The sequence below is a fragment of the Cololabis saira genome, chromosome 17, assembly GCF_033807715.1.
Source record: "Cololabis saira isolate AMF1-May2022 chromosome 17, fColSai1.1, whole genome shotgun sequence".
NCBI classification, from domain to species: Eukaryota; Metazoa; Chordata; class Actinopteri; order Beloniformes; family Belonidae; genus Cololabis; species Cololabis saira.
Window position 1 is genome coordinate 5979551 of NC_084603.1, and position 22382 is coordinate 6001932.

The 22382-nt window shown below is 39.3% G+C and overlaps 1 protein-coding gene across 1 annotated transcript in view; it reads left to right on the forward strand.

Moving 5' to 3' along the window:
• LOC133464084 (collagen alpha-1(XIX) chain) overlaps positions 1-22382 on the forward strand; it is a 100435-nt gene that overhangs the window by 54498 nt on the left and 23555 nt on the right. Inside the window, exons 16-26 of the mRNA XM_061746060.1 lie at positions 5429-5473; positions 8077-8112; positions 12191-12253; positions 12328-12372; positions 15181-15213; positions 18081-18119; positions 18259-18303; positions 20392-20427; positions 20930-20974; positions 21597-21650; positions 22141-22194. Of these exons, the coding sequence (XP_061602044.1) occupies positions 5429-5473; positions 8077-8112; positions 12191-12253; positions 12328-12372; positions 15181-15213; positions 18081-18119; positions 18259-18303; positions 20392-20427; positions 20930-20974; positions 21597-21650; positions 22141-22194 (495 nt within the window). The remainder of the gene's footprint in view (positions 1-5428; positions 5474-8076; positions 8113-12190; positions 12254-12327; positions 12373-15180; positions 15214-18080; positions 18120-18258; positions 18304-20391; positions 20428-20929; positions 20975-21596; positions 21651-22140; positions 22195-22382) is intronic.

Below are 22382 nucleotides of genomic sequence, written 5' to 3' on the forward strand. Positions count from 1 at the left end.
ATTAATCTATCTCGCTCTCAGATCTGCCATGTTTGTTACACAAAAACCTCATCAACGGGAATCTTTCTTTCTTTCTTTCTTTCTTTCTTTCTTTCTTTCTTTCTTTCTTTCTTTCTTTCTTTCTTTCTTTCTTTCTTTCTTTCTTTCTTTCTTTCTTTCTTTCTTTCTTTCTTTCTTTCTTTCTTTCTTTCTTTCTTTCTTTCTTTCTTCCTTTCTTTCTTCCCTTCCTTCTTCCCTTCCTTCTTTCTTCCCATCCTCTTTTCTCCCTTCCTTCTCCCCTTTCCTCCTGCTCTCTCCTTCCTTCCTTCCTTCCTTCCTTCCTTCCAAAAATCAGCTTTACACAAAAACATAATCAACGGGAATTTATCATTTTTACCGCGAGATGACGAATTCTTATCGTGAGGCATTTTTTTGACGGTTTATCGTAAACGGTAAAATATCGCCCATTCCTAAGTGGAACAGATGAATAATTCATGTGGGCTTGTTGTTGTACTTTTTAACACGTCTCTGATTAACACAAACCTGCTAGTTATTCCCGATTTTTTACTCTTTTTCTTTTTTCTCTTCCATGTTTACTCTCTTTTGCTCCTTCCCTCCTGCTCATGGTTCACTTCCTTCCTTGCCCTCCTCCTTCTCTTCATTCCTCTAATCTACCGCAATGACCTGAAGGAGGGCTTCACACTGCGGTGCTCAAATAATAATCAAGCACTAGGATGTTGTCAAATTTATAGGACTCTGAGCGTTGCATAGCAACAGAGATTACCAGGATGATCCAACAGACACTGAAGTTGGGTGAAGAAAGAAATGGGCTGAGTGACAGAAAACAGGGGAAGGAAGGAGAAATGAAAACAGGAGACAGGAGAGAGGGATGAGATCCAAATGAAAGAACAATGATGTTCACAAAGGGGAAGATAAACGAGTGATGGAGAAACACAAAAGGAAATGGGAAAAGTTAAGGTTGACTTAGCCAGAATAAAAGACTGCAGACAACTACCACTGTTTTCTGTCCTTGTCACCTTTTTATTCTGATGAATTTACCACCATCATATGAACATTTTGCTATGAAATTTTGACATATGTTCATTTTGAAGGTGAAGCCATTTTTCTCTTTCCATTTAGGATTGTTCCCATGCATATCCCCCACTCGTGATTTGTCACATTATTCAACATTTTGTTTCTTTTTTGAACTGTCCCTTTTTGTGATGGAGTTGAAATGCTCAGCTTTCATTTCCTTTTTCATCCTTGTTGCCTAGTGACTGCCCTCGGCCTTGGGCTGCTTTTCACCTCTGACATTTATCCGTCTTTTGGCAATGCGTCTAGCCTTTGCTCCCTAAAAAAATAGGAAAAAAAGAAAAAAGTAACAGACAAACAGATGAATAGACGGCCAGATGACTGATGGGGAAATAAGCTTGTTTAAATGTTAGTAAACCACAAAACAGCCATCATTGCAGTTATTGTACAGTTTATAGTGAGATGCTTACTTTTATTGAAGTAATTTGTATCTTAAAGTTTATTCTCAAAGCTCCCTGACATGAAATCATTTGTATTATTGCATAGATCTTTTTTTAAAATCTGTATTTCCTTCATGTTAACCTGCTTCAGCAGTGAAGGTAGCCAGACAGTTCTCTCCAACACTTTGCACACGTCTAGTGTTTTGAAAATGGCATTTTTACTATGACATTATGACATAAAGCAACCGAAGTTGATAGCAGTAAATTTAGTCAATCCTTCACACTCACGCTAAAGACCGAACTCCATCAGCGCAGCATCTCATTGCGCTACAGTGGCTGTTGGTATCTTGATTATCTCAGATTTCCAGAGCCGGGTATGTCACTTTACAGGGGGTTATCTCACTGTGTCACTGGCAGGTGCTTTTGTTTGGGGAGTCAACTGAGCGCGAATGGCGATGACAGCTGCAGGACTAATTCTTTCTTGTCACCGTGTCTACGGATTTGTTGGGGAAGGCTTGCTAAGCAGGGGTTCTTGTGAAACAGATTTGTCAGTCTAACTACTATGGGTTGCGTTACCGCAGAAATTATCGTCCAAGCTGATGGTTTTGATAAATATTAGAACAATATTAAAGTGTTATCAGAGAAAACCAGTTAAACATGGACATTCAACACAGACACCTCCAGCTGCTTGATAAGAAACACAAAGATAACCGTGACGCCAGACCACAAACTGCATTACAACATTTCTCAGCATCACATAATGCACAGCACCTTTATAATGAGTATGACTTATATATAGTGTGATTATTGCATTACATTTCGGCAAATGTAGTGGACTGGCAACTGAGTATGAATCCAGAGTGACTATAACCACTCAGCCAATGTTTAAATATCTTTAAAGGAGCATGAGGCTCCTTTAAAGATATTAGACTCATTAGCGCCACCCTCCGCCACGACGGCCGTTGGGGGTACTGCAGCCAACAGCGAAGCCGGCACGGGAGAACGGGGAGAACGCGCATGCAGCGTCATGTGACGTCACATCCGCAGGACAGCGCGGGAAATTCGGCCCCACAATTGCAACACATTTTGCAGCACACAGCCTGTTCAAGGCAACGGAGAGATACACTAGAGGGCTCATTCTTTTGGGTTTGGAACGCTTCATCTGACATTACTAGAAAACTTAAAACGTATACAAATTTTTTTCATAAATCCTGCCTCAATCCTGCCTCATGCTCCTTTAAGAAAGAACAAAGGAACTTCCCCTCGTAAGCACCGACATTAAGTAACTTTCACAGGACTATCCAAGGTTTACTTGTTTGGACCGTTCCTCGATTACTGTTGCAAGAAGGTTCCTGGTTCCAGCAGTGGCCTATGGAGTTTGCATGTTCTCCCCGAGCTTGAGTGGTTTTCTCCAGGTACTCCCAGTTTCCTCACACAGTCCAAAAACATGCATGTCAGGTTAATTGGTGTTTCTAAATGACCTATTGGATTGAGTGTGAATGAGTGTGATTGTCTATATGGTGCCCTGAGATGGACTGGCGACCGGCCCAGCGTGTACCCCTGCCTTTTTTTACAAAGACAGCCGGGATGAGCTCTAACGGATCCCCCTGATCCTGAATATGATGGATGGACGGTCTCTGGCTCAATGACTCATTCTCTCTTCCACCATTATCGTCTTGGATCTTAGTCACTTCTGCTTTGAAGTCTACTGAACCACTGTGAACTAACTGTTGTTGGTGTGTGACACAGTTCAGCAAAGGTTTACGCACTTGTTGCAAGAGTCAACCAGGACGTTGTTTTTGTTGGTTTTTGCTGATTGCAGGATGGGACACTGTGAGAGTAAGACAACACTTCCTAAATCTGATCAAATATTTCTTCAAAAGAATCATATTTTGGAAAAAAAAACTGAGAGAAATACAATTCATCGCAAGGAGTTTGCTTCTAAAAGATATTGTACAACATGCAGGTACCAGTGGAAATAAAGTTTCAGGTCTGTGGACTGAGCATCCAACCTGCTGTTCTGACTTTGGTTGATGAAAATTTCCATTATTTATTTTCATGATAGCATGCAAATGCATGGGCATAAAATTAGTCTGTACTTTGGAGTTAAAAGAGATTTTAAGGGCAAGTGTGGAGAGATAATTTTGAAAATTGCATAATTCATTATCTACTTGGAATAATAGCACATGAAATATTCATTAGCTAAATTACTTATTTGTGTAATCTGCTTTTGTTGTTGTGTGCAGAGGGGAAAGGCCAGCAGTGGGGACTGAGGCCATAAGAAAAAGTCTGATCTTTTTGCAACCTTAGAAGTGATTCGGTGTTGGTTGGTTAATTATCTCCGAAACAGGAAATATAGGAATAACTCCTTCCACCCTCACCGACAGACTGACTTGAGAGAAGTAGATCCCATACACCAAATTTAGCTTTGAATCTACAAATATTCACCCAAATGCCTAAACACCCATTGAACACTTTGCAACCCGCTCTGAATACTCTTCTTTCCCTTTTTCCTTTTTTCTTTTTGCCGCAAAGGAAGACAGTCCTTCAAAGCGGTTATTTCACTGCAATATGGTGTTGGCTATATGAAGCAAAGATTTCAAGGCTTAAAGATACTATTTTGCAGATCAAGGGAATATAAATTCTTCCATCCCGTCTCCCAATGGTGCGAACATTAAACCCCATACTGAGGCCGTAAAGGTGCATTAACTGAGATGATCAAAAGATTCTGGTCATGGCTTTGTTGGTACATCAAACAGCATGAAAAGAGGAAAGCACATTACTCCTCAGAGAAGGCATACATTAGTCCTATTGTGTCATTATTAGGGGTTAATATTTACTGTACTACACCTTGGCTTCTCCACTTTTTCATAATCCTGTAATCTGTGGATTACAAATAAAAAGATGTACACACTCTGAGTGTGAGCATGAGTGCACATTCAAACAGATGATTAAAAGTGATAGGTCTGAGTGAAGTTCCTTCCTTTGTCTTTGTTGCAGGCAACCGTACATGTCAAATTTGACCCAGTTAATCAAAGCCTGCGCACACAGTGTCGGAGGGAAGAGTCGGGGGCGTCGCTTTGTGATTCTCAACTTTTCTTTTAGGCGCCAGTGAGCCTTTCCCGCCACAGATCTACAGAGCCACTAACTCAGCGGAGGAAGGAAGCGATTTTTTTGTGTCACCCATAATAAAACATACAGTAGGAGAGAAGTACAATCCTTCATTACCGCTCATCTGTCAGATGATGAAACTTGTTCGACAAAGAAGTGCTCTTATTTAACCCTGCTCCAGACATCTGGATTGTCTCATACTTTTGCCATTAATTATATTCCCGTGCAGTCAATTGATATTGGACAGAACATTATTACCGTCTCCCAACAGGGCTGATTTTTACATCAGTCCCATGTGTGCTAATGCCAGCCAATTCCAGGCTAACCAGAACACAGACACTCTGTTGGCAGAAAGCTATACAGACATCCACAGAGCGTTATCCTCTTTTCTCACAAGGACATAAACCCTCTTGATATAACAACTTTGCTTTGGTTTAGAAAGCATTACATCTCATTAAGACTTTAGCTTTCAAGATTTTGTAACATTAGGGCTTTTTGTAAATGTCAAAAATGGTACAAAATGTCTTAAAGGAGCTTTAAATGTTGGGCAGTGGCAGAAGTGAATGCCATGCCCTGCCGCCGCTGTTATATGTGCTCCTCAGGATGATTGATGGACCGAGGGAAACACACAGCTGGAAAGGAGGCAGTAAACCAGAGGAGGGAACAAAGAGTAGTGGGCCACACGGGGTGCAGCAATTAAGCTGTTTTCTTGTTCTTAATTAAAAGCGAATTAGAGACTGCGACAGGAGTTGCTGTCTAGCCTTATTTGCTGGCAGCATGCATGCCACGCCACACCTGTTATTGTGATATTCGCTCATTGTGGCTTTTATTTATTCATTTTCCTGTTTACTTGGTGCCTTCCTCAGGGACGGAGAGGAAAGACTGGGGAGCCTGGACCCAAAGGCCTACCTGTAAGTCATATGCGGTCCCTTATAAACACTCTTATACTAATAATTACTAATAAATAACTTAACGTTTCTCATTCAGCATTTTAACTCCATCTTTTTTAGTTTTTCGTTTTTATTTGATCTCTCTGAACATGATGAATTACATTGTTGATGTCGGCCCTGAAGGCGAACACAAAAAGATTTACTCAGATGGCACGACAATTTGAACAGTGCTTTACATGTGAAGCTGGTAACTTTGAAAAGATGGTGGAAAATTTGAAAGAATTTCCACTTCTGGTATCTCCCTCTCTGCTGTGCTTCAGCTGTGCCCCCAACACGTCGACCTCCACTGGGAACTTAGTTGAGGGAGGCTGTCATGAATGCAGAAGCAGTCAAGGAGTCAGGGCAACTGGAAGCAGTGATTTATACCAGTTAAAGATTTATCTTCACTCTGATGCACACAAAGAATTCCGTCCAAAGCTTTATTTGCACCTTTTTCCATAACAATTGAAGTATTTGTCTTTTCTTATGAGAAACATCTGGCCACCTTGGTCTTGTATGCATCAGGCCAGAAACCAGATCTCAGGTGTGATGCTTGTAACAGCCTGTAATAGGCTTGTGTTTTTCATTTTCACAAGGGTGACTAAGGCTGACAATAACAGTTAAATCGTTCTGAAAGGGAGAATAGTTTGATTTGATGTGCTTGGCCAGTCTGGGTGCAACAGCGTGCCCTTTGATGATACAAAACTTTATTTCTCTTGGAGGTACTTAGTAAACAATGAATCATCTTCCAGGTGAGAGGCTTCGTCACCACCACTGAGCCATTCCATGTCCTGGAAGATGGCAATACGGAGGTCCAACAGAGAGAATTCTGCTTATAAATAAACATCAGTGGTAGAAAACAAGATTTGATTTCCTCCCATAGCGCATTCATATGTGCACTGGTACTGAGGTGGTCTGTGCTTGCCATGAGACCGTTTCATCTATAGGGGACATTGTTGTGCGTCCCTGTGTGACTTTTTTTCCCCCCAACTGTAGACTCCAGCTTGTGCATGCAAAGCATCTTTGCACTACATGATGTTTGATTCTGGACCTTGCTTTTCCTTCTTACTTTCCTTGTAGAGAGTTAATATGTCAATGAGGTATCAATCCGCTTTTTGCAGAGTTTCTCCTGCATTTTCATAAAACACACATGCACACGTCCATGCAATACAATTCTGGGCATAACAGCAGTGTTGGAACCACTTAATTGAGTTAAGAGCTTCTTATTTCCCATATACTCAACCTACAGCATATCCTGTTATATTTGTAGGGATGGAGACCTGAGGTTGAGCACTGCTGGTGCATCCTATTTAATGTTGCCGTCAGCAAGGTCTTACTATCTGAAAATCTGTGCCAAAAATGTTACAAGAAAATCATAGCATTGCAGTAGAAAATCAAAGCAAAGGGTCAATAAGGACAACCGATAAGTAACACTGTGAGAAACTATAATTGCTCTGAAAATGAGCAGTCTGAACACAAGAGGTCTATGTTAGCTAATTTCATTCTTAATACACAGTATTGATCCCTTTAAATACTTCTACTCCCACACCGCTCTCAACAGACCATATTATTAACACAAAACCACAAGTGGTATTAAGGGCAACATTCAAGAGTGTTTGTATTGATGAGTACGCCAGCTCTATCTCGTGTGTCTACATACTCCAGACGTTACGGCCTTTTTCTCTGGGTGTTGAAACCGATCCCAAACACTGTTTGTGTACTTGTGTAGTGACCCACGCACTAAAGGGCACAAGCACAATGATGCATTAAAGAAGACAGCTTGTCAGACTCTTTACTGCTGATTTCAGGACTAACAGAAGCATTAAGGCATCGTGCAGCTCAGATGCTTTGGGTGTACAATTATTTTCAAGCACGACTTCACTGATTGCATTCTTGATCAGGACATAAGGTTTGTCTTTATCTCATCCTGAAATAAAGATATATTCTCTGTTTTTATCATTTCATCATTGAGGTACTCACTGTTAATTCTTTCCCACATAACCCAATGCACTCCTCGCCTCCTTAATTAATCAAAACATTGTTGAGTTCAAAGTTGTAGGAGAAAGGAAAGACAATAGAGAAAGTGTGACATTTTTAAATGGCAATGTCCTGATGATACCCTTTATATGTGCCATATTTGTCTCCATCCCTTGGTATTGGCATTTATGAGTCATCTCTTTTTATTGAGGCAGATCTTGGGGGTAAAATCATCTATTCAAAAACACACTCCAGGGCATCACTCTGCCTTGTCAACTGGCAGCAGGATGTTGTGTGCAGATGTAGGGTCAGTGTTTCTTTTTTCAAGTCAAATTAGCATTTCACAGCAATAGCAGAGTCCATGAAAGGTGCACAACAAAGCCACACTCGACAATTAAATATAGACTGCTGTGGTCCAGCCATGTCTTTATGAGGGGTATTATTAGTGTAAAGGTTAGCAAAAAATAATGCCACACACCCCTGCTGCTGCTAATGGGGTTATATTCAAGCAGACTTGCCATTTTAGACAAGATGTAAGAAAGGGTGATGACAAACATGCTGTTGTGTGTGAGATTACTCATGAAATTGTCTTTTGGTGTGTCTTGCAGGGTCCCGCAGGAACCGCTGAAGGGGCAAGTGTAAAGGTATAATTCAAAACATTGTTTGTCACACAGAGACACACGGGAAAAAAAATAAATTTAAAGGAGAAGTGTGGGGGGGGCAAGCCCTGCATTTCAAGTAGGGCTGTCTCCTCGCTTGATAAACTGACCCCTACCTGCACTTGCAGGAAGAGCAAATCGTCAAGATGACAGAGCAGCGTTCATTGTAGTGTCACCTCCGTAAAGGCATGGAGGAAATTCATCTGCAGTGTGTTGTTTATATTAAGATGTGCACAACTTGTTGTCCCGGGAGGCCAGCCCAGATGAGCCGGATGTACAGGCAGACGTATGTATGAAGTGAAGGAGAATCTCACAATCTACTCTGCCCTTCACTGACACTTTTGTGTCCACGCGTGTTAATAGTCGGGAACAGATCACCCTCCTCTGAAATGGCACCTTTCAGACAATTGTACCTCAAGTTAAATAGCTGCCCCCACCCTGCACCTCCTGCAGCGCAGCACAGCGTGACTCAGTGCTCACACTCCAAACAGACAGATGGCCATTACACACAGTGCTTTTGCAAAAAGGGTCTGCAATCATTTTCATGAAGCCCATGGGTGCCGTAGCTCACCAGCGGTATGTGAGATATGGAGAGCATTAAAAAAAAAGAAAGAAAGAAATCCCTGAAATATGGGGCTCTACCAGACTTCCCAGAATTGCAACTTGCCTCCTACATATACCCACTTACACCCCCCCTCAGTACCCATCCGGTACCCAACAGGCCTCCAGTGTGATCAAGCTGAAACTGACAGCTATCGTGTAGCGAGCAGCCTCTGCAGTGGCCATTTTGGCCACAGAAAGCTTGTAGAATCACAATGGAGCTGCCTTTGTTTAGATTTAGGTTTTTTTAAGCAGAAATACAGTAGAACAAAATGGCAAAGAGAAGTTATCCTTATTAAATTATCATGAGTTTTTAAGTGCCTGCTGAGTAGCAGCGTAACTGTCTTAAATGAATCCAGTATCATAAAAAATGAAGGCATAAAACTCCAAACCCCACCTATAGAGAGGAAAGCAGCTTTGAAAATGTGGGTTCAAGATCCCACTTTTGGATCTGAGCCATGTAAAAACATGATGAAAGATCCACAAGGCCACATAACGGCGACAAAATCAGAGCATAACTTGGTACGTGAAAGTTCACGAGTGTTTTGAAAGGCACAGTTGAGGGTGACTCAGGTCATGGAAATGAATTTAAATGAAATGGTTCCAGATTAAATTTAATTCTATGATAGAAGAACAGAGTTACAGCATTCATTCATTCAGTGTAAGACCTGTGACGCACATTAGCTGAAGACATGCAGCGCTAAACGCTTTTTAATACTTTCATACTTACTTTAAATATGCTTTGCCCTTGCTATAAATGAGGTATGACTCTACTTTACCATTGCATCTTCACTTTCTCATTATAATTTGATGCTTTTTGTGTCTTAGAGAATCACTTCATGTTTTCTCGTGATTATATAAAAAAAAACATACACAGTCAGTCCCAAATACAAAGAAATGTACAAATTAGATTTTGAAAAAGGGTCAACGGTTTTAATGAGCAAACATAAAACATAGCATTGACACATTCTTCAGTGCCATGCTTGTGCTTTTTTCTCTTTTTTTTTTAAAATGATCAATCAGGCAGAAGTTAGAGTAAAATGCATCTGTGTGAGCTGAGCCCCCTCTCACTTGTTCAGCAGGGTGTGAGTGTTCGAAAGCAAAAAAGAAAAAGAGGTCCGCAGTGCATGATGTGCTGGGAAAACGGCATCTTCATGAATTACATCTCCATAACTGTGTCCCCCACTGACAGTCTCAAATGGGCTCTGACAGAACACTGCAGATATTGACGGAGAGAGTGATGCCGACAGTCTTAATTGCAGTTTGATGACTCGTGGTGGCTCAAAGTCAACATGTCTCCCACAGTCAACCGCAGGTGGAGGATTTCTCTGGGCTTTATCGCTGCGTAAATACAGTCATAATCTACATAAATACTTGCTATGCAGTAGTTAATGTCATTTGAAAGGTTTATTAACTTGTTATGCAGTGCTCTGCTAATAAACTGACTCTGAATGATGCTCCACGAAGACCTAATGATAGAAACGATTTTCTGAGTCTATGCCAGAATGCCCTGCACCGATTTTTCACAAAAATTGATATCCTTTTTGTAATAAAAAATGTCTGTCCTCGATGATTTACCTTCAGTGTGAGTCATGACTTGATGCAATCTGTCTCAACAGTTTTTCAATGCAAAGTTGTTAAATATTGAGTTGGTTGAGTGTTGGTTGGACATAATGTTACTAAAAGAGCCAGAGAATCCAGGGACATTTCTGTATGCTGGTAAAAGGCCAACCTGTAGTTCTGAGTGACTGTGATCTGTAGGCTCAGACAGACAAGATCCAGTCATGGAGATCATTGTATGGACTCAGGGACAGGTTGTTCCTGTATCCGTATTCAAATTAAAATTCTGCCATGGAAAGAAACTGCATTTTTAAACCAGTTGCAGTAATACAACTGCCTTCTCAGGGCTGAGAGGATCATGAGAGGAGAGGGACTGTTTTGCTTTCTATCAGGACATATTTCAAATGTCAGTATTTGTGATGTTATCAGGGCATATTTGTGCACCTGGTGTGTGTTTTTATATCTCTGAAGTTACCATCAGATCAAAACTGTTTAACTGGGAGCTAAACTGGTCCGCATGCTGTTCAGATTTAGTAGAGTAGGTCTTTTCATCAGATATCAAGCAAAAATTGGAACATGATGAGCTTTAAACTTGACAGGTGATGCAACATGGTGGTAAAAATGCACATTTCCCTACATTTTTTAAACATATTGTTGGTTTCATCGTGTAAGCATTCTTACCCAGTTAAAGTTTAAATTATTTGGAAATGAATCAGTGTACCAACTAATTTTTAGAAACAAAGTTGTATTTTGATTTCTTTATGTCTTTATTAATTGTAAACTTATTGAGTTCTATTTGGTTGAGAGGGGGCTCTTAAAATTCAGTTAGCGCTCAAAGTCAGTTTTGCTGCTAGTCCCTCCTCCGCACCTGAAATATTAATAAGACAATCCATCTGTGCATATGTGGTAGCTGACTTAATAACATCCCCTCATTTGGATGAGGAAACAGTGACAATATCTCATTAAATGAACGGTGTGGTGTTATGATGGCTGCCATTAACAAGTTAAAGGAATAGAGAGGAGGGGCTGAAACTCAATGGTAATTATTGTCCGTTATGTGCAATAAGTGTGCAAATGTTCTTCAGCTTTTTCTTCTCAGATTCTCATACAAATACTCCATGTCTCCAAAAAAGTAGCTTAAATAATTCCTATACTTGATAATGCTTTACTCTTGTCAAACAAAACAACCCATTTGTTGTTCTCCATGGATTGCTGTATGGAACAGACTGCTGGAAGGGAACCTGGGAAGGAAAAGGGAATGCTTTTCTGGATGCATTTGATTGAATGTCTCCCATATTTCCTCTCAAAACTCAAATAAAAGCTTGCAATACTATGTGAGAACAGTATGAGAATGTACCTTGTGTGTGTGTTAAATGCAGTGCACTATTTAGAAAGGTGAATATTCTAATGTAAACATCTTTACAAAGAAAGAAGGGTGAAAACATGGACTTGTATTGAAAGAGTATTCATTATTCACCTCTCTTGACCATGTACTTTTGCCACTCATTGACTGAAAGTATTCTGACTGTAGCAAATCCTGTAAAAGTACTCTTAGGACAGCTCGCGAGTAGTCCTGAAGTGCCATCTAATGGCAGACCAAGAAATTATTTTAACATGGAATTATGTTAAACTGCTGCTGCACAACAGGGAATTAAGGTTTTCATTATATTGCAAGACCCGCATAGCAAGACAGTCTCATAAGGCCGCTGGTTCAATGTGTTTCCCTTATCTTTTTTGTTTCCGCACCATGTTATGATTCTGAATTGACACGGGACTGTATGTTTTCCTGATAACTTATTCATAGGAACTGTCCTTGCCTAAGTTTCCCTCTCAGAGCTCTCTTGTCTTTTCGCCCTGCCTTTGCTGTCAGTCACTGTCAATGGTCTGCTCTGTTCACTCACAGGGGGAGAGAGGGGAGTCTGGAGTCCCGGGGGAAAGAGGGGAGAAGGGAGAGAGTGGAGATTCTGTACGTATTTTCCTGCAGCGACATTTACAATGCTGCTGTGTTACAGAGTCATTAACCGAGGCCTCCTCCCACAGGGTCAGCCAGGTGCTGAGGGGACCGGCGGCATGAAAGGACAAAAAGTAAGTCACATCAATGTCAAGTGTCGGAGACGATGAGTCCCTCAGTTTATGCTCCCTTAAACCCGGCCTGCATGTGTGTTAAGAGGGGGTAAGAAAGTTCATGCGGTTTAATTGCTACTATAGTTCAGAGGCTGAACCTTCTGAGTTAGATCTCTTCTTCAAATCTAAACGTCCTCCAAAAGTCTTTCAAAGCATCCTTCAGCAGATAATGAATCTGCAGGTGATTCTTTCTTGTTTTGTGATTGTTTGTCTCTGCTACGCTAAGCGTGATTCGGCTCATTTTCTCACACTGACACGTTGTCTATGAGTCTGTTTGAGTGTGTCTGTTTCAGTTTGTCCTTGTATGTGCTCATTTAATTATGACTGATGCTTTGAAAGAAGACCTCGGGCACTAAAGAAAATACACCCGGATAAGGCAGTAATGCCTTGAATGTTTCCAGTTACCCTTTTCAGTGGTTTTATTTCTGTTTTTAGCTGAATAATGTATGTAAAATGAATTCAGTTACATCTTTAGGAAAACTGTCTTGACTGTGTATCAAGGAAGGTGTATTATTATTGTTCTCTGCAGCTAGTGTTATTCACTGTGACATGTTTTTGCAGTAAGGGGTGTAGTGGGTGACAGACTTTGACAGATAACTGCCATCATTAACCATCAGCTTTTTTTGCTGCCAGCGGTCTAGGATAGAAATGCTTTGAGGGTTTGTTTCTTACCTTCCGTCTGCTGGACCATCTGCCTGCAAAATATTTCCAATGTTTTTTTCAGCAGTCGAATCTGAAATAATCACAGTGTTCAGCAGTGGCTGTGTTAGCACGGGCTACTGGCTGGTTAGCAAAGCTTCATACCAACCTAAAGACACTGGTGGTCTGTTCTTACAATTAACAGCACAACAAAACATACCCTCTTTAAAATACGAATGATTACACTGTGTTAAGTCTTTATTAGGGTTGCCACCCGTCCCGTAAAATACGGAATTGTCCTTTATTTGAGAAAAAAATGTTGCGTCCCGTATTGAACTAATACGGGACACGATTTGTACCGTATTTTATTCTATTCTAGTTGAATTATTGAAATAAATTAACTTTTACACCATATTGTAGTTGAATTATTGAAATAAATTAACTTTTACACCATATTGTAGTTGAATTATTGAAATAAATTAACTTTTACACCATATTCTAGTTGAATTATTGAAATAAATTAACTTTTACACCATATTGTAGTTGAATTATTGAAATAAATTAACTTTTACACCATATTCTAGTTGAATTATTTAAATAAATTAACTTTTACTCCGTATTCTAGTTGAATTATTGAAATAAATTACCTTTTACACCATATTCTAGTTGAATTATTGAAATAAATTAACTTTTACACCATATTCTAGTTGAATTATTGAAATAAATTAACTTTTACACCATATTCTAGTTGAATTATTGGAATAAATTAACTTTTACACCATATTCTAGTTGAATTATTGAAATAAATTACCTTTTACACCATATTCTAGTTGAATTATTGAAATAAGTTAACTTTTACACCATATTCTAGTTGAATTATTGAAATAAATTAACTTTTACACCATATTCTAGTTGAATTATTGAAATAAGTTAACTTTTACACCATATTCTAGTTGAATTATTGAAATAAATTAACTTTTACACCATATTCTAGTTGAATTATTGAAATAAGTTAACTTTTACACCATATTCTTCACCTGTAGGCTATATTATACTTCTGGGCTGATGTGGACATACGTAGCATAGGAGGATATTTCAGTTGCTAGTATGGTTGTCTGTCTGTACAGTCATGCAAGTTCAATGCTATTAAAGCACTTTAAACTTTAAATCAAAGCATTTTGTTTTTTCATATAAAATAAACACATTTTTATTCAGTTTAGAAGTTTTGGGGCTTTTTTTTTGGCTCCTGCGCTGCTGAAATCAGGGCGTCCCTTATTTCTATTTCTGAAAGGTGGCAACCCTAGTCTTTATCCACAGCTCAAGTGCCAAGTAGCAAAAGTGATAACTGATGAGGAAGTGATGATTGCCAGTCATTGGCTAAATGGACAGTCAATCAAAGAACCAAACTCCCAAATTATGCATAAATGCAGTGGTTACATAATTTCACCTGATATAATTTAAACAAATTATGTGTCACCACTAGTGTTGAAGAGTTTGTGCTCATTTTAAAAGTTCTGGCTGGTTGACTAAAGTGGTTTGGTCAAAATGTATCTGGGCATCGCCTACACCGTGACCTCTGGTGTCAGACCACAACAAATGTGTGTGGTCTGCTAATGTTAGTGTTGATCCAACTCACAGAAGATATGCTATATTGTCTGTTATTGTTGATGGATTTTTTTGTAAGCCAAGTCCTTTTAAGTACACGATACATTATAGACTGATATGATGTTCTTGTTTAATTGGAAGCAGACACATTATCACTTGTAAATAATGAATAGGAGAGTGGAAGCTGCCTCGAGCTATTCCTTGCAATCAAAAACAAAATAAGGTTCTCTGAATACCTAATAAATGCACTGCAATGGTCTGAGTTTTTATAACTTTCATACAGTCTGCGTGAAGCACTGTGTCCCAAAATGATCTTTAAGAAGATTTATTTAATTGCTTGAGTTTAAAAGTATTTTATGGTTGATAAGAGATCTGCTGCTGCAGCTGTCTGCAGTCTCCAGTGGCACTTTGCTTTCAGACGAAGGAAACTGCCACAGGTGGTTCAGGTGTAGTTTTATTACACCGTATTTGTTTGCGTCTGACACTTGTAGATCATGACTGATGCTGTTTCTTTTGTATTTTTAGGGTGATGTTGGACCTGCTGGTCCTCCTGGTCCTGTAAGTACGACACAGAGGTGAAACCCTCCCTGTAGAATGATTTTCCTTGTATAACACAGCGTTTTTGTTTTACTTATTGATTTATTTATTGTGCTAGACCTTACAAACATTTTTCAGCATTGGTAACTATTCTTGACATACCTTTTGGAAAGCAAAGTCGAGAAATAAACACAGGAGTAGTGTTATACCTACACTGCCGTACCTTCAGCGGAGAGCATGTGGTGTCTTGTAAGCAGTTTGTGAAAAGGATGCTGAATGAGATTCTTGAGATCACAAGAAAAGTATAGTTCATCTTTCCTTATTTATGAAGACTGGAGTAGGGTTAATAAAAGCCATCAGACAATGGCTTCCTTTTAAAGGCAGATGAACTCAGGTTTGTTGAATTCCTCTAAAAAAAAACAACCTTCCTTGTCTAGCTGATAAAGCCACTGCTAATTTCCACCCACCTCCTTTTAAACAATGTTCAGTGATATGCATTTAGCAGGAGGTTCTCCCAAAATAGCTTTAAGGGTATTTACTACTGTAAACTGTGATTTCCTGTGTAATTAAGATCAAATGAGTATATTTACACTAGCCATTTTCAAGCAAGAGTTTAATTTCTCATGTGCAACAGAATCAAGTTTATTGCAGGAATCAGTGTGGGGCGCGTTGGTGAAGGGAGGGAGGGTCAGGGCAACAATCGACCTGTTGTGATGTTCATGATTTTAAATATCAGAAAATTCTTTTTTTCCCGAGGTCCCGGGGGCTGATTGTAGTTGAGGAGCTGATAAAAACAGAGAAGCATGAAACGCTGATGTGAGAGTGAACATCTGATTTGTGCTGAAGGTGACACAGAGTGGGGCCACACTGGGAGAGAAAACATTGATTAGACATTTTAAAGTTAAAAAAAAGGAGACAAGTCAGGTAAGGCACTGTGAAGTGGCAGTAATGACTCTAAATGCACCCAGAGTGTCGGATGAAAGTTTGGATTCGGAGGGTTTTGACACCTTGATGACTCTGTTCCAATGTGTTTTTTTTTTTTTTTTCTGAAAATCAGCTGCCTATTAAAACTCTGCAAGGTTTAGACATGAAACTGGGAGCACGATTTCATAATGATGGTTTAATAATGCTTCTGATTGGTATTCTCATTTTCATTGCTAGTTAGCATTGATTCAAATGGAAATTAGACAGCTTAATTATGGACTGAACAAATATTCACTTTTGGGTTTCTTTCAAAGCAACAAAAGTCTACTCATTTAATGAGAACAGCTATAACTGTGGGTAAAGTGAGTGGCGTTTAAACCACTGGATTCTTGCTTAACAATTAGATTTGAAAAGTTTCTGCTCTCTGCTAAATTGAATTTGTTGTGGAAAGAAAGAAATGTTCAAATCAAAGCTGAAATACTCGAGTGCTCATTGTTGTGTAGTGAGGTGTGGGCCTCCCTGGATATACTAGGCGTTGTACTGTATAATATACCACACAGTAGAAGGGAAAACATTAGTCATTTGATAAATGAGGCTGTTTGAATATTTAGTACCGGTCTCTGTCTGCGCTCTCTGCCTTCCCGTGGCAGATAATTTTGGCAGTTAAGCATTGATTTCCCTTACACAGCAGAAGCAGGGGTTCAGATCATTACCCTCTCTTCATAAACCTTCTTGTGCCTCTGTTTATTAGTGACAAGGAGAGGCAGTGGGCTCACAGGCATGCATGGCCATCATGTCTTCTAGTTTCCTTAAAGGGGTAAAACAGTCTTTTCAGGCCTGACTCTGCACTGTTTATATTGCTGCATTGCTTTACAGTGGACTTTTATAAGCTGTAAAATGGAATTTGTTATGCCAACTTGTGCTGAGGAATCAGCTCTGTGCAGTGTTTCACAGCTTTTGAGAACATGTATTGATATTTCTAAGATTGCAATGGGGACATGGGAGTGTAACTGCAGAGGAAAAAAAAAACCCCAAAAAGCATTGACAGTAGGAATTTAGTGTTATACCAACAGGTAAATGTTGATGGATTCACAACCAATTTGAGCATTGTTGCCGGAGAGAAAGAAATGTCCTAAAATGGTCTGCAGATGCACATCAATCAGAAAAGAAGGCCACTTGCATATTCATAAAATAGCTTTTAAAAACTGAACTGAATTGGGGCACAGTGAAAGGAAGTGGTATGCACTTAGAAGGAGCTTATTTACAAAATGTTATTACAGCAATAAAAATGTCCCTACTTGGATATGACTTTCATATTCAGGCTCCCTCATATTTTCTCTCACCTCTGCAACTCTGAAGTGGTTAAGACTCCACACAGGGATGAGGTGCAAGGTTTACATGACACGAAAGACGTGAAGATATTTAAATGTAAAAGGTTTTATTTTTTTTAGCCTTTTATTCACTTGAGACCAACATTTTATTGTGCATCTCATATACAGCTTGTATCTGCAGGTATGCCAGTGCCGCCTCCGCCTCAGCACTAGATTTTCATTGTTAGCCATCCAGCTGAACAGCTGCCCGTATGCTCAATGACTTACACTCTCCACGCCGATGCGTGTGGAGTCACTGGGATATAATGATTAATGTCAGATATGTCTGAGGTGACAGATGATTTGATACTGTAGATGCCCTCCTCAGCAGAAACATATCACCATAACTGGCACCTTAATTTTGGAGTATCAGGGGATTGTTTTCTCTTTTCCATTTTGTTGCAGAAAAATAGATAAATACAAGTGTAAATGTGATCCTTTTGCTTATTTATTTCATCAAATCTTGCTCCAAAAGTCAGATATAGGGCCAAATATAGGTGCTCAGTGTATTTACGCTTTCTCAATGTTTACTAGCAACAACTGTGAGATTAGTGGAGAATATTTACAGAACAGTATCTTTCTTATTATCTCCAGGTGATGACGGCTCACGGATTAAGACAGCTTCCTGCAACTGTAAGCACCTCTTTCTATCACAATATTTTAAATGTTCTTGTCCATGGCATCTCATTGTTTGTCATTCCTTGCTCTAAATACCGAAATACTGTATGTCATAGTCAGATTTTGATGTCGTCTCTTTTCGTTTGTTTCTAAGGATGAGATGAGAGAAAAAACCCAAAAGGGTGAAAAGGGAGATCAGGTAACAATTTTTCCTTGTTATTGCCCACCAAAGAAAATAGCGGCATGAATTCACAGTGTGAATAATAACTCTGTTTTTTTTTCAGTGTGCATTGAGAGAAAAGCAGCATTGGCATTTGATTGTGAAATAACAATTGATCACCTGCTGTGCAGACGGAGAGTTTGATTTCATTTTTTGTGCTTTGTAGTGATGCACAAAGTGAGGTTGGAAAAATTGGCACAGTTATTGTTTGGATCTCCGAACCCCAGCTGCATTTACTTCAGGCCTGCAGCTTATTAAGGGCCCTGATGCAGCTATTGATCAGACATCAGTAGGCATCAGGATATAGTTTGAATCATAAATATTTAGATAGCGACTTTTTTCTCTGAAGGTTTTGTGTGTGTGAACACAATTTAAAGTGAACTGCATTGAACTACCGGTTCTGAGCAGGATCGAAAGGCCTGTGTGATAGTCCTCATTACGTTTTAATACGCAGTTTCACAAAGTTTTAAAGTCACTGAAGCTGCTGAATGAAAACCGAGCATTTATACACTTTCGATGTTCGCACCAAGCACAAATAAGCGCACAAGTAGCTGAACGTTGATTGAAACTCCAGAGTCAAGAGCTGCCATCTAAATCGAGGCGGAGTTGTCTTTCAGTAGCGAGATTAAAGAGGTGATCCTGCTAGTGAGGATGATAATGATGCTGAGATGAAAACAACGTATATGAAAGATAAAAGGTAACTCACAGTAAAAGTTGAAAATGACAAACTGGTACACCGACAAACCCTTTGAATGATGGGAAGATGTTTTACTGTAAAGCAAGTCTCCCATCTGACAAGTTAAAAAATGATTTTCGGAGTGTAGGTGTGTATGTTTCTTTGTTACTGATCAAGACAATAGGCTGGATTCATAAAACACTGTAGTTTCACGACTAAAGCTGTGTGTAAACATATGCAGAGATTTGCATTCAGATTCTTTCAGGCAAGTATTTTTGTGTCTCTCTCTAAATCATTGTAAAGTTTTACAGATATGCATATGCCTGATCCACAAATGTTGACCAACGCTCGTTTTTGTAGTCGTTTGTAATTGAAAACACTGATATCGCCACAACTTCCAATGGGGAGAAGAAAAAAAAACAGCAAATAAGGAGAGCAGTTTGATCAAATGTGTAACTGTCTTTTTTTGTTGGCCTTGTTTATCAATGGAAAAAGTATTAAAAGAGATTAACTCTGCAAGTGAAGAACCCTGCTGAGGCAGCCCACAAAGATATTTCAAACAAGATGACAAAAGAGAGAGGAAAAAAAGATCACATTCAGCCACCAATCCCGATTTATCTTTATCGTATGAACACTCATATACTGTATTTGATCATTCAGGCTTGTACGGAAATGATCAAAAGGAAAAAAAAAAGATGTACAAATACGACATGGTACGATATAAGTCACATTAGTCCAACACTGACGGAGCAGCTGCTGGATATAACTGTTAAGCACCACAGCAATTATTTATAACACCCACATAAATAGAAGTGTGATGCTAAAAGAGATAATGAGAATCAAAATAAGGAAGATGTCCCCTTCATGCTTTTCTGTTGATATATTCTGTAATGTTTTATGTACTGTACAATTTATATTTCCCCACATCTTTGGCTCTACACATGGTCTGATGTCCGCATGAGGTGTGTCCATTCTCACTCGATGATGCCATCAGGCCTGAGAAAAAATATTATAAAAGAGTACACAAATGAAATATGCTCTGGAGCAGAGGTGGAAGAACTGACAAAGCTAAATTTCAATCTAAATCGATCAGTACACCAGCAACACACAAGTCCATCATATGAAGACCAGTGTAAATGGGCTAAAGCATCCTCACCAACATAGATTTTTTTTTCTTTATTTTTTGTATGTTTGCTGTTTTAATTATACTGAAATTATACTCACATGAAAAAAAGAGTAGCAAAGAAAAGCTCTAAATGTTATTCACATTCACCTCACACAAAGTTTATTACTGTAAATGAAAGTCAGCAACACCAAGAGGAATGGCTTGATTGATTATTTTCCTTCTTGACAATAGATGCTCTCGCTCTTTTTTCCTTTACTTTCTGCAGGGGGAGAGAGGAGCTCAAGGGCCGCAAGGTTTCAAGGTGACTTATTGAAGACTGGGTCCCTGCACTGAAACATGAGCATCAATATCCACTGCCAACCAAATAGCCCTCTTGTCCATAAAGAACCCTTCACTGTAGTCTTCCACAGTGTCTGTGCAACAGTATCACCAGATTATGGCTGTATAGAGCTGACAGATTGTTGATCAAAGTCATTTTTACTGTAGAGAAGATTCTTCCTTTGACATATTGTAAGTCCTGAGGTAGATACTGGCCGTGCTATGAGTCATGTTTTTGAGCTGTCATCACGGGCAGACCAAATTTATAGTGACACTCTCAGCGTGTAATTCATCTCTTGCTTTTTTTTATTCCTCTCAAAACCTTTTGTAAACGTCATTTGAGTGTACCGAAGTTGTAGCATATATTAGTTGAAGTCTATCTCTTGCCATATGTAACAAACACACATCTCAAGATGTTTTCCTTTTCCATTTTTCCTGCAACCTTCATGCTTCTTATTCACCCTTTATGGCGTTTGGTTTAAAAGGGAAGTACGGGGCCGCCAGGACTAAAAGGAGATCAAGGACCGGAGGTCAGGCTTTTTCTAATTATCAGTTGCATAGTTTTCATTGTATTCGTTTATTTTCTGTGACCCTTTAAAACAAAGAATCACATGAACCATAATTTCATAACCATGGTGCTATAACCTGCTAAACTGATTACGAGACTTTATTCCCATACGCACACTGTATGTGATAGAGTCGTGACCATAATCAAAGGTATCTTTAAACAAAAGTCAGTTTCCATGGTAATGTGTAGTTTAATTATATAAACGTTTTTAAAAAAAGGATATACGGTAGTATAAATCGCTAATACCATAAAAGCCTAAATTAGAAGTTTTTATTTGAAATAATCTGCATATGACAATGATTCTTTTTAGTTTCCATGGTAATGTGTAGTTTAATTATATAAAGGTTTTTTTTTAAAAGGATATACGGTAGTATAAATCGCTAATACCATAAAAGCCTAAATTAGAAGTTTTTATTTGAAATAATCTGCATATGACAATGATTCTTTTTTAAATTACACAGGTATTTTAAATAGTGAAGTTGTTGTGTTTGATGAAGGCTAGAAAAACTTAAAAGATAATTCTAAGTCATTAACCAAAAGCAGAAAGTATCCTAAAGTATTGGTTTTGCTTCGTGTATCGCCAGGGGAAGTTAGGCCTGTCTGGACCCATTGGACTCCCAGGACTCCCAGGAGAGCCAGTAAGTACACTGGCACTAAACACAAGACACTTCATGTCAAGCCTTCCTTTCCCTCACTGTCTTATCTGTCACCATGCCTCCGCTCTCTGCTCCCTTAACTCAGCCTGCCAAAGTGAAAGAGATAAACAACAAAACCTCAACAGGCAGAGATGGAGAATAAGTCTGGGGAAAAGAAAAAAAAAAGTCCAGAATTTTTACACAGACGATCAGTAATCAAATTTAAGAATTAATTAGAGAAAAGAGGCAAATCTAAGCGCTTTATGCCAGGAATGGAGGCAGCAGCCCAATCTGTTCTCTGCACCTGCTTCGGTAATGAGCATCTGTCTTTATTCAAAAGCAGGGAGGGAAAAGACGCATTTCATAAATCCTGGCTAAGGGAAGTTTTGTTGGAGCACAGCAGCCTGCTGAAGCAGTGAGGAGGAGGAGATTAATGTGTGTGAGGAGATGAAGGCCTGGTGATAGATGTGTCTCTTTTCACCACTATTTACAGGGCTCACCAGGGGAGCCAGGGGTTCCAGGGAGAGATGGCCTGAAAGGAGGAAAGGTGGGTAAACTTCAAATCACGTTCTCACCTCCAAGACAAATGTGAGCCTAAAGTGTTTTATCAGAGGTGGAACGTGCCACACGGTTTTTGAGGAGCCTTTTCAGCTAGCTCACCCTCAATCCTGCTGTAAACTTTGTGTTTTGGTCTTTGATGCTTGTGACTACTCTGTTATTCCTGCACAACTTTCC